General features: G+C 34.8%; 1 protein-coding gene across 3 annotated transcripts in view; it reads right to left on the bottom strand.

Moving 5' to 3' along the window:
• The window catches only part of FAF1 (Fas associated factor 1), a 245,287-nt gene that overhangs the window by 57,619 nt on the left and 170,967 nt on the right, over positions 1-16,701 (bottom strand). For all 3 annotated transcript variants that reach the window (XM_087719689.1, XM_087719688.1, XM_087719690.1), the window contains 2 exons: positions 12,219-12,355; positions 10,203-10,291 (listed from right to left, as the gene is read on the bottom strand). In XM_087719689.1, coding sequence (XP_087575815.1) covers positions 10,203-10,291; positions 12,219-12,355 — 226 coding nt within the window. The remainder of the gene's footprint in view (positions 1-10,202; positions 10,292-12,218; positions 12,356-16,701) is intronic.

Here is a 16,701-nt window from a genome sequence, read left to right as displayed (position 1 = left end):
GGTCCCTCAAGTAAGCAGGCCCTATGCCAACTGTGCTCTGCTGATGACACTAGTCTGATAGCTAAAAATGAAAAGGATCTGCAAGCACCAGTAATAAGAATCAAGCAGCACAGTGGAAAAATGGCACTAAGATTAAATATAAAGGAAGCTAATGACATCAGGGACAATAACCAACTTCAGAACTGACAATGAAGATACTGGAGTGGTGATAGCTTCTGTCTTATAAATTCACCTTATAATCTAGGAGAAGTGCCTTCTCTGTTATTATGATTGTTTTTTGGAATGAGCTTCCCCCAATATTAAAATGAACTGACCTACTAGCCAGCTTTCCATGAAGATCTGGCTCTTCTTCTGTGCATTGGGCAAGACTGGAAATGACCTTGTTTTGTGATATAAATAAATTAGTAGCACTATCCTCAATTTATTTATTTATATAAATATTTATACATACACACACACACATACACACACATACATACGCACATATATACACTATATACACATGTTATATGTATGTATATAATATGTGTATATGTGTGTGTGTGTGTGTGTGTGTGTGTGTATAATTCAAAATTACAACAGCATTGAAAAAGGTGACTTTCGACCATTTTTCCCACTTACAATCATCAGCATCCCCACATGATCAAAATACAGATGCTTGGCAACTGGCATGTACTTATGACAGTTGCAGTGTCCTGGGGTCCTTTTACAACCTTCTGACAAGCAAAGTCAATGTGGCAAGCCAGATTCATTTAACAATGTTATTAGCTTACAACTGCAGTGATTCACTTAACAACTGCGGCAAGAAGGTCATAAAGTCAGGCAAAATTTACTTAACAACTGTCTTATTTAGCAATGGAAATTTGGGGCTCAATTACACACACACAGAGTGGGGTTTGTTGTTTGGTTGTTTGTGTTAATTTTGTACAGATTTTGGCGGCTTCCTGGGAGGAGCCTACTGGTGGAAGCAGCAAAAAATCAGCTGCCTCCGAATTCCTGGCTACGTACCTGTTTAGAGGATCTTCCATCTGACGTCTTATCAGGTTTTCTTATCCTTCAGGCAAGAAGGAAAGAAGAAACTGTTTTGCTGGCAAATGCTCTTCGATTTTTGCAGCTTTTGTGCTTGCAAGGAAAGGGGGGCTAGCCCAAGGCAGAACGGCTGTCCGTGCTGGGAACTTCAAACTGCCTTGTGCAGGACAAAGTAGGTCTCTCCCACTCTGATCAAAGTTTTGTTTGATTTATTCTTATCACGAGCTGGATCCGTTCACTGTGGACATTAATTGCTTATCAACATTTTAGCTTCTTTTCCTTTTCTCCTCCGAAAAATTATTTACTCAGAGGCTTCTAAAATGGCGCCGAGCAGCCTGGTTTCTCCGGTAATAACGAACACTTTTTGCTAGACAATGCAAATCCTCAAAAGAATTCAAAACAAAGAGATTGCTTATCATTTGTTTTGGTTTCACAATAGAAGAATTTTACTCCTTTATTAACCTTGCTTATTTGGAAGTTAAATGGTGATGAATCTGCTGAATGGTCTTGTTACAATGTTTACTCACTGAAAGTTTTGCCAAGCCTTAAACTTCAAAATAAAAGCCTCTTTTTTTAAAGCTGCTTATTTAGGCAATAGAGTTTTATTAACTGCAGGCAGATAAATTTTGAAATGGCCTCAAAACCAAATATTAACTTGAAGTCGTCACCCTCTACTTCCAGGGGCACATCCTCAGTGCCTGGCACAAAGCTGCAGCCTCCGCTTCCTACGCCCCCTGCTGGGGATGTGTTAACGAAAGAATTTTTTCTGAGTAATCTAAGCGAGGCTCTTAATGCACAGACAATTAAAATGGAAGATAAATTTAGAGATAATAGAGAGGAGAGAAAAGAGGAAATAAAAGAAATGAAAGAAGAAATTAAAAATGAAATTAAAAGTGAAATAAAAGGACTTAAACAGGAGTTGTATGAGAAATTTGAGGCTAAGGTTGATAAAATTAGAGACGACATGCTGAGTCTTGTAACTGTATTAACAGAACATATTTCTGGAGTGGAAGATACTTTAGAGGTTCTTAATGATGCCAATGCTAACTTGACATTGAAAACAGAGGTGGTGGAACAAAAAGTGGAAAATGCTGAAAAAGAAATTATTATGATACAGTACCGACAAATGGAGTTCGCATTAAGAGTAAGGGGGCTGCGTGAGGAGAAACAGGAGAACCTGAAACAGATCCTATCGGAAGCTTTTGACCGCCTGATGGGAAGACCAGGGACTAATCAAGGCTGGCAAATTGACAAAGCTTACCGCGTCAACTCCTGGCTGGCAAAGCAGAAGCAGCTTCCTCGAGACATCGTTATATATTTTACTACAAGAGAGTTTAGAAATATGGTACTGCAAGCATCTTATAACACTAAGCTTCAAATTGGCGGTCAAGACCTGGTTGTTTTGAAAGAGATACCACCTCCAATGTTAAGAGCCAGGAGAGACTACGCTTTTTTTGGTCGAAGAACTCAGAAATTGTCAGATACAGTATAGATGGGATGCACCATTTGGCATCATATTTACATTTGATAAGCAAAGGTACCGCCTCAACTCTGTATGGAAAGCCCGAGATTTTTATTATAATATATTGAAGGCCGGACACCCTGCACCATCTGGACCCAGAGAAAGACCACAAGAAAGACAGGATAGACAGCAAACTACACAACCATCAGACAAGATGGAGCATCTTTCTTCTCTAGAAGTGCAAGGTGCTATGGAACCAAGACCTAGCCGCATGACTACTAGACGTATGGAGAAACAAGCTAAAAAGCAACAGCATCAACAAGAGGTATTAAAAGAGGAGAAGGTAGTTCAAACATGGTTCCAGTATGGGCAATTACAGGCTAGGTGGAAAATAGATCAAAAAATTGGTTTTATTCAAGTTGAGGATAATTTGTTTAAACAAATAAGAGATCAAAGCTTAATGCATATAAAGAGGATATATAATGTATTGATACAGATGGATTCGGAAACAGAATTAGTTAAAGATTGTATGATAAAATGGGCTCAAAATATTGAGGAACCAATAATGTTGGATACATGGGAAAGAATCTGGGTAAGAAATGTGAAATTTACACAAGCTCAAAATCTGAGAGAAAATTTTTACAAGATGTTCTATAGATGGCATTTAGATCCTAAAAAGTTGGCTTCTATGTATCCGAATGTACAGCCTAAATGTTGGAGATGTGGTTCTCTCGATGCTACATATTATCATATATGGTGGACCTGCCAAAAGGTTAAAGCATTTTGGATAAAAATATGGTGGGTCATGCAAAATGTTTTTAAAAGAAGGATAAAGTTTAGTCCTCAGTTATTTTTACTAGGTATATGTACTGACTTTACAGTGGTAGAGACCAATTTGACTCTGCACCTGATAACTGCAGCAAGACTGTTGGTGGCGCAATATTGGAAGAAGGAAGACTTGCCTACAATTCAAGAATGGACATTGAAAGTAACAAACTTAGCTGAAATGGCTAAAATATCGGCATATCTCAAAGATCATTCAAATGAGAGATATAAACGAGACTGGAAAAAATGGATTGACTATATACAAAATAAATACGGGACTAAGAAATTCCAGTTAGCCTATGCTTAAGATCAGAAATGATTTAAATTGTTTAAAGTTAGTTTAGTAAGAAGAAGCTAAGGTCAATCTAGAATGTCATTAATTTCTTTATTTCTTTTTTCTCAATAGATTTTAGACTGTGTTAGTTAAAATTCTATACCGTGTACGGGTTCTGGGAAGTCGGGGGGGGGAAGGAGGAGGGGGGGTGGGGGGGTGGAGGGAGGGAGGGGTACACACACAAAAAAAATTGTACTTCAATGTTTTAATGATTGACAAATGATGACATATTTGTGTTTTTTTTTTGAAGAAAAATAAAAAAGTTCTGTTAAACATAAAAAAAAAAAAAATTTGTACAGATTTTCTTCTTAGTTTTGTACGGATACTATTTTAATTTTTCTTTTGGGGTTTTCATTTATTTTGATTATGTTGATATGCTTCCCAGAGTCACAATTTGTAAGATGGGTAGCCTATAATATATTAAAATAAATTAAAAATAAGCCCTTTCATCAATACTTTTAAGTTCTTCATAGAGGCATCTTTAGAAATGAAAAAAAAAACTGTGGATGGCTATGATCTCATGTTTTGTGCTAAAATATGCCTCTCCCCCTTGGTAAAGTGGCTGAAACCATCTGGGGGATAAAGGTTAGGAAAATGATAGGGATTAATTTCATCATTTAGTCTTGTGATAAACTAGATACATATTCCATAGCTAACATTTTATGTAATCTTTGTGGCATAACCCAAGAAATGAATAAATGTTTGTTTCATCCAGAGAAAATGATTACAGAGAAAAGAAAATATATTTCTGTAGCCTAATAACTATTGTTAGATGATATCATATTAAATATTAAATGTTATGCTGATTACTTGCCAACAGCTTATTATGTTTGGAGAGTTTTAAAAATCTTCAAAAGCAGAATACCATGATCTAAAGTTTATGTCCTTTTGTGTGTGTGTGTCTTATAAATCCCTAATATCTTTTGTTCCTCTAAAAGCTTTGTGTTTCCTTAAAAAACTTACTAAAAATCCTAGAAGAATGTTCTGTTTATCTTGTGGTTTATGATGACTTACTGTCGTTATTAAGAAAACAGTAACAGAAACCCGAATCTGTATCCTGCTTGCTATTGTCACATTTTGAAAGAAAGTTCATGTAAATGCATTAAGACCTGCACTAGAAAAAAATGCTATTTAAACAGGAGATGTCAGGAACAAGATTTACAAAAAGTGTTACATGTGAACTAGAATGCTACTAAAAAATTGTTTCACATGGTAACGCCTTTTCTTAAGTACACAAAGCACAGATTGGGCTGTTAGGCACTATATTTGTCATTACCTAGCGAATTATAGTTCTCTTAATGACATTTAGAGAGAGAAAAACTAATGCATTCATCAAAAATCCTAGATATGGAATTCAGTGAGAGACAGTATGATTTTGTTAACTGTCAAATATCTCTTTTTGTATTTCCAGTATAAATGAAATGGCTCATAGCTTGCCAATTACTTGGCAGACTAGCTGGCTGGTTGGAACTTCATGTTCAGGTTAGCAGTGGTTACAAAAAGCACCTGGATGTCGTAATTCAAGGCTGAATTGTGTACTATGAGAAAATAATGCCATCAAAAGGTCTGCAATCATCACATTCAGTAAGTTATACAGAAATAAGGAACAATAATGCAAGTAGTCTTTCACTTATGACCATAATTAAGCCCAAAATTTATGTTGCTAAATGAGACATTTGTTAAGTGAGTTTTGCCTCATTTTATGACTTTTCTTGCCACAGTTGTTAAGTGAATCACAGTTGATATGTTAGTAGCCTGGTTGTTAAGTGAACTTGGCTTCTCCATTGACTTTGCCTTGCCAGAAGGTCGCAAAAGGTGATAACATGGCTCTGAGATACAGTAAAGGTCATAAATACGAACCAGTTGCCAAGAAATCTGAATGTTGATCACATGACCATGAGGATGCTGCAAAAGTCATAACTATGAAAAGCGGTCATAAGTCACATTTTTGTGCCACTGTAACTTTGAACAGTTGCTAAACAAACTGTTGTTAAGTCGAGGACTACCAGTATAACATAAAAGCATTTTTTAAAATTTCTCCCTAAGTTTGTGGATTGGGTTAGAAAGATTTATTGATGATGCTTTACAAGCCTAATTGTATGAGCCTAACATTTAGGTAGGATCACCAATTAGTTTTATCTACATTCATTTTTATCTATGTATAGATGTTTCTGTATTGTATATGTTTGTAACTTGTTGAAAAAGGGTAATAAAAATATTCAATTATCATATGCTTATAGTTAAATTTTCTAAGAATGAAAAAAAATGATGTTCATTTTGTCAGATTGAAAACAGACAGCATTACTATATAAATAGATGACATATATTTCAAGGCTAATACAATGAAAAAAACCTTGTACTAGTGAGGCATATGATTTAGTTGGATGAATAAGATGCTTAGTGCATTACTGTCAAACAATGTTTCTACTGTACATCCAGGATAACAATAATCTTAAATAGGAACACACCTATTATTGCAAAATCCTAACTAAGTATTTCATTACTTGTAAATGTCATTCTCAATTAATAAAGTAACAGATAACCACTTCACTTTTGTGTATGTGGCTTGTGACTATATTTGTATAATTGAAACGCTGGCATTTTTAGAGAACTTTTATCACTTTATTTGCTCATCAGTCTGCATGAAATAAATCTGCATATTAGTTATTTATTTATTATAGTTGATCACAGTCAGCCAGTAGATTCAGAATTTTTATCCATCTATTGAGTCCTTCCCAAGGACCTAGGACAGTCAAATATAAAAGTTTAACGATGTTAAAGATATTGTCGCTTCTGAGTTGCAACTGATTGGTGGTGATTTTATCAATTATGATGGTGTTCGAGTGGTGCTCCATTTGTTTTGAGATTGCACCCAAGGCGCCTATTACTATTGGTACTATTTTTGCTTCTGCCACAGTCATTCTATTTCTATTTGCAGATCTTTGTAGTTTGTGATCTCCAGTTCTTTCTCTCCTCTTCTGCTATTTCCAGGTCTTGCCATGTCCACTATCCAGACTTTCTTATTGTTAGGTCTGGTGTGTTATGTGGCAGGTGCCTATCTGTTTGAATTCAAAAGTCCCAGAATACTTTAGCTTCTTCAATTTCTATTACGGTTGCTATTTTATGATCCCATCTGTTCTTGCCTGAGGGCAAATGGTATTTCTTGCAGATCATCCAATACACCATTGTTGCTACTTTGTCATGCTGTGGTTTGTAGTCAGTCTGTACAATTTCCTTGCAGTTGCTAACCAGTTTCTTTGGTTTCTTTGCAAAGGTGGCACCTGCCGCCTGTTGCTGTTTCTTCAATTCTGGCTTTGTATGAATTTGTTCTTGATCTGGTACAGCCAGAATTAGCCCCTTTGTCTCTTTCTTTAACTTTCCTGCTCTTAGTCATTGCCAGGTCTTCTTGTTATCTGCTTTGCCTCTGTGTGTGTGTGTGTGTGTGTGTGTGTGTGTGTGTGTGTGTTATTTCAGTTTGCTTGATATTGTCAGATTGAAGAATGTCCAGGTATTTATAGTGATCTTCTTCAGTCAGACTCTTGATGTTATTTTTCCATAGGGCATCTTGATTCCTTCAATTTTCACTATTTTTCTTCTGCTGATGGCAAGTTGGCACCTTTGTCTACTCCAAAGTTCATATATTTACAGTGTTGAGCATTGGTTCGATTTGAGGTATAAAGAAGGTGGGGTAGCCTGGCAGGTGTTTTTGATGTTTGATAGCCATGAACTGTTCAGTATTGTTGACAGTTGCACTGAATCATTGCAACAGTGCCAATTGTGAGTATCCTTGCAAGATCCCTCTCTTGATATTGATATCCTCACATTGATTGGCAATTGCCTATTCCATTGTACATTGATCTTTGCACAAAACTCCTGATGTGTATACTGAGTTCTGTTATTTTTAGGCATTTTTATTATCCAATCATATGGCAGGGAATCAAATGCTTCTTTGTAATTAATCTGAGCCAATGAATTCATGTTGGTTTTCAGTCCAAGCTGGTCTTCCTTCTTTTGCAATTTTATAAAATCATTTTGTCAGTTAGGAGCTTCTCTTTCTGTCCAGGTTGAAAGACTGTTTTCAACTAGATGCAGTTGCATCAGCTACTATCTCAGTTAGCAATTTGAAAGGTAATTGGCCTGTAGTTACCTGGGGCTGTCTCTTTTGTTAAATCTATCATTATACCAAATATGTTCTTCCAAATGTTGTTCAATTTTCAAATTCGCCTTCTTATAGTTTGCTCTTAATTGCTTGGCAATGAGTGTATGTAGACCAGCCAGATGTTTCAACCAAAAACCATACAGTTTATCTTCGCCTGATGCTGACCAATTGTTTATCTTCCCTACCCTTTTCTTTACCTTTTCTGCTGGTATTACAAATTCTTACATTTCAGCTTTTTAAAAAATTCATATCCACCTCCTTTATGCAAGCCGCTTTTTTATTTTTTTTTATTTTGGGGAGGGTTGTCTCACAGCTTGCTCAGAATTGCAGTGTTTCTTCTTTGTCCAGTGTTGATTGTTTCACTACAGTTTCTTCACTGAGGATTGGTAGAATCATTTCTGATTCAACCGAAATGGGAGATTCTGCTATAGTGTGCAATTCATGCTTTTTATCTGCTGAACTTCTTGGCTACTGCTGTTATTTGGTTTTATATTTCTAGTGCTTCCTTGATTTCCTTTCCTCTAGATCAGTGGTTCCCAAACTTGGCAACTTTAAGACTTGTGGACTTCAACTCCCAGAGTTCTCCAGCCAGAAGAGCTAGCTGGAGAATTCTGGGAGTTGAAGTCCACAAGTCTTAAAGTTCCCAAGTTTGGGAACCACTGCTCTAGATAATACTTCTTAATCAGATATTCTTTGGTCTTCTTCTTTTTTATTTGTTCTAGCTTGCTTGCATCTGATCTTAGGATGCTGATCTTATTTTCAATCCTATCTTCCATTTTGGTGTACACAGGCTTTTTTGGTTTTTACTGATTTTGCATCGGAGATATTCAGTTATAACTGCTATAATGTATAGCAGATTTGTGAATTTGTTTCTTGTTGTAAGCTGGTGCTTATATTTCATATTACAGTATTTTAATATTTATGCTAGCTAACAAGCTTCAATGCAGGCAACAGTATTCTGCTGTTTTTGTGCTGTTCTAGATGCTCATTTTTTTTGTTTCAATTTCTTTTGCTATTTACTTAAGAGGGTTTTGTTCTTTCCAAGGAGAAGGCTGAGAAAACAGTGATTTGTTCAGGAATGAGAATGAATGAATAGCTATGCTAGTTTCACCTACTACCAACTCCCCTTGGTTTTCCTCTACAATGTGAGTTACTTCTGGTGAGGCTTCAGTTTCTTTGCCCTGGGTAGATCTTCTGCAATTCTTCCAATTCTACTTCTGTGAATATTTTATTTTGTATTCTAAATCAATGCTGATTTGCTAACCTCTGTTCTACTATTTCTAATTCTAAATGTTGTTCTTTCCAGAACTGTGCATTCTCTTCAGAAATCCTCTTCTCATTGGGACTTGATTTATAATAACAGTTTATTTAATCTTTCAATAACACTCTTTGTTTTCAGTTTTTGTATATTTGCAATGGGTAAACAACTTTCCTTCTAGAAGACCTACACTTGGTGGCCCTGGTTGCTTAGCCAACAGTCCTGAGTCCTGTAATCCATTTCTCATCAGATATCCAGGAACTCCAATATCTAGTGCATTGTTGACCAGGCAATGGTCAATCTTGTATGGGGTTCTGTAAATTATGTCTCACCTTATTGTTAATAGGTAGTAGTAAGAAGCAGTTACATTTAATTGTAGATGCTGAATTAGTAAGGCAATTACCCTAGTAACACATACTTAATTGGTAAAGCATATTTTTCCCATTTAAAAAAAAAATGCCAAAAAACAGCAATGCTCGTCAAAACAATTACTGTTAAACAAGTTTTCATTCAAAGAATATGTTAAATTCCTAGTTAGTATTTTCACAAAATTGTTCACTACAATAAATGTAAAGTTTCCTAACACTGTTTTAGAAATTCTTTCCTTCCTGCAAGGATTGCCCATTTTTTGCAATATTCAAAAACAGTATTTACAACTGATTTGAAAGACTGTGAAAGTTAGAGGTATTTTATTCCACAGAATGTGTGATCAGTTCCTTAAATTTCACTATATTCAAATTTGATATTTTACGTCATAAATATGGAGACATTGCAGAAGAGGTAAATGTGAATATTGATCTCATTTTACTTATGTCTCAAATCTTACATGGAGGCAGAGCAGTATTCTTAGAATGATCTGATAGATAGCATTCCTATTCTGATGGACAGAATAAATTATTTTGTTATTGTGAGTTTCTTTCACTCTTATAGGAACAACCTTCCAAACCTCTTTTTCAAACAAACATTAAAAATGAAGCCATTCTATTTTCTTAATATTAATTAAACCATATGCAATTAATACTGAATTAATACTAATACAGGTAACAGCATAAATATAGAATCTAGCATTTTTAATTGTCTAGGAAGGCCCTTACTCTAAATTCAATAGCTGTCTGTAGTGATGTCCAGGGCTCACCTCATCCTTTATGTCTTCTTGCTGCTGTGCACTGAAGATCTCCATTGCAGCCATCAGCCTCATCATTAACTCATCCACTGTTGTGTTTCCTAGCAACAAAGAAGGACAGTTTAACTTCATAATATTAAAGTTATTTTACAAACTCAACAAGTCATTTTACAAATAATCCAAAAATAATACCTTAGATTTTTTTTATAAAGAAAATGCAATTAATTTTATTTTAGTGTCATTTAATTTATATTTTAAAGTTTCTGAAAGTTTCCAATTGTAAATGTGAATCTAAATGAAAAAAAATAGATTAATTATAATTTCTATTTCAACTTCATATCAGCAATAATAACCAGGTCATGATCTCAAACTAGAGATAAATAAGGAAGGAAGAGGGAAATTTTTATTCTTAAACATTTTTTCAAACTGCCATAGATATTATCACAGGATCTTTTGACATATCTATTGATATTTCTGTGTTGAATTTAAATATTAACATTTACAATGAATAGCCCTGAGAATTACCTCTGCCATTCATTGATTCAAAGATTGGTAACATATATAATGATGAAGAGCAGCCCATTTTCCCCTTAATTGGACACTATTTGTTGGGTTATTACTTCTTGGTTGCATTGCTAATGTAACGATATTTGAAATACATAAAGAGATTTCACAGCTCTATTTCACTGCATACGAATCTTGGTTTCAACCTCTGCAATACTTTTCACAGTGATGTTAATCCATCAGTATAGCAATATCCAGATTTCAATGGAGAATATGGAAGTACATTACTACTAAGTTTCAACATTCCAGTTGCTAGAAAAGTAGTCTAAAATTTAAGTGATTTGTAAGTAAGTATCAAGAAATCAAGGGAAAACTGTGAACATTATATCATAAAACATCAAAGTAACTCATTGAATATGACTCTAGTTTTTTCCTGCAACTATTTCTGGATTATTTTAGAGTTTCTATATAGGGATGGTAAAGGTCCTTCAGGCACATCTTTTAAAAAATCAATGAATATCAATTCATATAGCTATAAATACTCATAGTTATTTTTATAAGACTGAGATAAATTACAAAAGGTTAGTATTCCCCACTCTCTGTGTGTGCTTTCTTTCTAATGGGAGAGAGGGAGAGGGAGAGAAAGAGAAAGAGAGAAGGAGGAAATTTGCCCGCTTCGGGCAAATTGGTTATTAAATTATCCATTCTGCTATCAAAGTGGATCCCGGGTGCTGCACTGCAATGGAGAACCGGCCACGGAACAGCCAGTGTGAGGGAAGGAGAAGGGCGCTTTCCCTCTTTCTTCTCCCTGCTCTTCCGCCTTCCATCATGCTGGCTACTCCATTGCCCATTTCTCCATTGCAGCGCAACATCCAGGATCCACTTTGATAGTGGGGGGGGGGAGATAATTTAACAACTGGTTCGTCCAGGGTCATGTTTGCTGTCACAGGAGGCTCGTCTGGCAGAGCTGGAAGACAGGGATGGGCCAAGCTTCTCACAACAGTTAACCTGACCCAGGGCGAACCGTTGTTAAATTATTTGAATTCCACCATTGGAAGGGTTGGGGGGAATAAGTTTGGGAGGTGAAGTTCCTTACTCACACTCAAGTTACTAGAACAAGGGGTTAGGTTTTTGAATGTGACGTAGTAACTTCTCCAGGTAACTAAGATTCATCCTGAGACCTACTTCTAAAAACCAGCTAGAACATTTGCCAATTTTTTTTCACTTCTTTTGTTGAGTAACATCATAAGGTGTAAACTTTCCAAGATTGAAGCTGAACATTTTTATCACTGATTTTCAAACACTATCGTGCTATATTAGTTTTGATCAGATACACATAGTTGTTGCAAATGTATATAAGATAAATGCACAAATTTTTCATTTTATCTACAAATACTTTGTTAATGTAAGAATATAAACTATATTCCAGGAGAATTTATACACTTGACTACTAGTGTAATCGATACAAATTCAGTTGAAAGTTTCAATACAAAACATGCATCAAACAGAATACATGGACTATACCTTGTATTACATTCAACACCTCATTTGATGATCGTTTTCCCATAATAATAAGGAACAATGGAAACTGATCTGTCTTCTGAGTGCGAATAGTTTGAGCTACAACACTGCCAAAGTGTCTTGTGCACATTGTTAGAAACCTGAAAAATAGAACAGTTTGCATTACTAAAAAGTATCATATTCATTTAATTTCCAAAATATATATGCATGTCATATAACTTTTATAATTTCACAGCAAAAATATATGCAGTACATTGTACCTTATTTTCAGGAAAACACAGGACTTTATATGTGGTTAACAGTAGCCCCATTTTTTTCTCTTTTTATACTGTGAACAATTTTCCGCGGACTCTTGCAATCTTATTATTTTCCATAGGGAACATCCACTTCCACCCTCTCTTTTTCTTCTATGCTGCAACGTACCTATTTCTATTAAACCTACTATCTTCTTTATATTTTTCTCTTATCTAAATTTCTTTACATTCTTTTGCGCAACATTCATAGCTCTGTATCAATTCTGCTCCCAGATTTAATAGTTAGAAACAACTGAGACCTAGTGGTTTAGTATGATCCTTCTGTCAATTCTTAAGTTATATAGCTGAAAACCTCGACTTTCAAAAGATAGAAGAAAACAAACTAGAACTCTAACATAAGGAAAACAAAATTAGTCAATTCATGAGAAAATTCTACAGCATATCATAAAACTATTAATACGTGACCAACTTGAAAACAATATATATTAGATGCAAATCATCTAGAGATTATTCGATTATTATATTTATAAAAAAATAAGACTTTCCAAACTAAAGTCATCCCTTTTTTATTTGGTAACTTTCTCAGTAGACTGTGCAAATACTATATACATATCTTGTTTTCAATTATGCTTTGATAGAGCACCCCATTCTGATGGGATAACCACAAAATGATTATCATATCTGCACTTGACATAAAACAGGGCAGGTCAGCTGCTATTTTAGAAGATTGAAAACAAAATTCAGGATCTTGGTAGGTTAGAGGGATGAGCTGAAAACAACCGAACAAAATTTAATAGAGATAAATGCAAAGTTATACACTCAGGAAAGAGAAAAATGCAGAAATATAGAAATGGGAATTCCTGGATATTAAAAATAACTTGGATCACAAACTGAAGATGAATTAGTGATGTGATGTAGCTGCTAAAGGAGAAGAAATTTTATGTTATGCCATTGTACCAGCTTCCAAATATGCGAAGTATACATTATTTTGCAATGATTACTATACAATGCCTCAACATTTCTGGGTAACAGATTTGTAAGATTATTCAGGAAAACTGGAAGAAATGCAAAGAAATACAATGAGATTGGTTTTATGAAGAGACAGAGAGAGAAAGACTGAGAACTGAGAAAAGATGGCTTGAGGGAAATTTTCAGTTTATAGTAAAGAAGGTGAAAACCTGTTCTTCATCATTCCAGGGAGCAGGATACTGAATAATGGGTAGTCCTTGTCTTACAACTACAATTGAGTCCAAACTTTATGTTGCTATGTGAGAAATTTGTGAGTTTTATGACTTCTTGCCATATTTGTTAAGTGAATCACTGCAGTTGTTAAATTAGTTCCAGGGTTATTAAGTGAATCTGGCTTCCCCATTGACATTGCTTGTCAGAAGGTTGCAAAAGGGAATCACATGACCTGGGACACTGCAACTGTTATAAATATGAACCACCTGTCAAGCTTCTGAATGTAAATCATGTGACCATGGGACTGCTGCAATGTCATAAATGTGAAAAATGGTCATGTCATTTTTTTCAGTGCCGTTGTAACTTTGAACGGGCACTAAATGAACTGTTGTAAATTGAGGACTACCTGTATTAAGTTATAGATATTGGTAAATGAAACAAAAGAAAAAAGAAAAAAACTTCTAATGGTAAAAGCAACATGAAACTCAGATTAATGAAGGAAGTAATTCCCGTTCCTAATTAGAATGTCAGGAATGCTTTAATTTGGATCCCTGCACCAATTAGAGGGTTGGACTTGATGGCCCAAATGGCTCTAAGTTTCTATGCACTTGGAAAATTAATGGGATAGAGATAGATGAATAATATTTCATTGGCTTCTTGCACTGTTTTCTTTATTATCTACCTCTGCATTAACAAAAAATACAAAATGCTCTCAATGTCTTTTCTGGTTTATTCCTAAAATACAAATCATAAGAGATGGAGGACAGTAATCAAAACAACAGATCCATATTATTAGGAATGAATACACACACACACACACACACACACACACACACACACACACACACACACATGCTGGTCTTGTTGTATTCGGGTCTTTTCCCGTGTAAGATTGAGATTGTCTTGGCAACGTTTCAGCGAGGTCTTCAGGCTGGGTTTTGGGCTTAAACTCTGATCACACTTTAAGCCCACTTGAAGATGGCGAGTGAGACCTCGCTGAAACGTTGCCAAGACAATCTCAATCTTACATGGGAAAAGACCTGAATACAACAAGATCAGCATACCTACACCCATCAAAATCTACACACACACACACACACACACACACACACGAACACACACACCTCCTTTTACTCAGGCAACAACCCTCCACTATTCTGTTTATTCCTAACTCTGAATCCCACACTTTACTACTGTAACAGGAATAGTAACAATACAGAAATCAGTTGGTATTTCAATAAATTAAGATGACCCCACTAAATTCAAATGCGTATTTCTTTATAAGCAAAAGCAAAATGATACTACACTGGAGAAAAGCACATGGCTAAAAGCAAAGCTTAATTTGGAATCTTCAGATGTTGAACAGAATGCATCATCATGCCATCTTCTCAGATGACTCATTTTGAAAGGAGGACAAAAATCACTAAACTCATAGATGCCAATTCTAGCATTAACGATTGTGTGATTCTTGAATCCACTTTTCAAACTCCAGTTTAAATTATCTGTGCAACTCCCATGCCCAAGGACGTGGCACTGGCACGGAGTTAAATTTCAAAAGGCCAAAAGCCAAAGCTAAAATAGTTTGGATTAAAAAAAACTAATATATTAAGGATTATTACTGTATGGCCCTAGAACATGAGTAAGACTATAAATAGGGACTTGACTGAGGGATAAAAACTTGAAACCTTTAGTATAAAGTTTTTCCTTCCTACATAGGAAGTAATATCATTTTTGGTAAGATATACTTAAATCTTTAGGCACTTTGACACCTGTTACAAAAAAAGCCTTATAAGAATCAAATGGAGATTAAAACCATTACCATATTTTACTTTTTATTCTTTACAATGCAAGAGGAACTTTTTGCTCTCCTCTAAGGTATAATGAGACAGATATGAGGAATTTGAAGTCCATAAGAACAGGTACTGAAGATTGAACTCTTTGGCAAGAATCAATACCATAACATTTCAGAAGTTCATTGTAACAAAACACACACATACACACACCCCACACAGACCAAAAGTTGTAGATGAACAGCTTGCATATAGAAATATGTTAATATAACTTTCAATAATTAATTAGTGAAAGAAGTAATACATATCAAGGAGTCATGTTTTTGAAGATTGTGCTAGTTCCCTTCACTTTCATACTTACTAGTATGTTCTAAAAACACTAATTCTAAGCTTTTGACAAAAAAAGCTTTCATCCATTATCATACTGAAGTCTGACATTAGTATTCTTAACACGATCTTGAATAAATGAAAAAACTGATAAAGCTTTTCACTTCCATTAGAGGACTGTTTGAAATTAGCATTTCTTTCAAGAGAAAAGGGTAGCTTATGATATGTTTTCAGATCTGATGGTAAAAAGTAAATGTCATAATAATAATGAATTATGAAAGACCAAATGCAAATATAGAATGCTTTAATAAGATCCAATTTAATAAAGTCTGTAAAAATAATGGACTTTTAATAACACAGGTCACAAAAGGCAAAACAGTGGAAATTCTGAGGACTAGCCACTAGCAGAGGCTTATTAATTCTTAATTATGTTCATGAAAGGCAACTTAAAGTCTGTATTTTCTTATGCCTTAGGATAATATTTTAGGTAACAACTGATCTGAAAACTACCTGATGAGCATAAGCCTTTTTGTCCCATGCTTTAGAAGGTAAATCTATCTGAAAAGACAACTGGCATTAAAATGTCACAGGCTGAAAAGCATTTGATATCAACATCCAAAACAGAATCACAACACTTAATTTTCATATTATTAATAAAAAAAATCCATGCTTCAGAAATCTAGAATGATAAATAAAAATCCTTGATTCCAAAGTGAGCATGATTCTGAGAACTATTAAAGTTTGAGGACAAAATTGAGTCAATTTTGTCCTCAATATTTTATTTAAATAAAGCCAATAACACAAAATTGAGTCATTTTTGTGTTATTGGCTTTATTTAAATAAAATGTCTCAATATGGAAATTACTAACTTTTTAGTAAATAATCAGATGTGATTAACAAGTAGTTCAAAAGTTTAAGAGTAATTATAAGATG

The sequence above is a fragment of the Thamnophis sirtalis genome, unplaced genomic scaffold (genome assembly GCF_051295495.1).
Source record: "Thamnophis sirtalis isolate CommonGarterSnake01/CBP01778 unplaced genomic scaffold, rThaSir2_p1.2 scaffold_7, whole genome shotgun sequence".
In the NCBI taxonomy this organism is placed as follows: Eukaryota; Metazoa; Chordata; class Lepidosauria; order Squamata; family Natricidae; genus Thamnophis; species Thamnophis sirtalis.
This window is presented reverse-complemented; position numbering and strand designations above follow the sequence as displayed.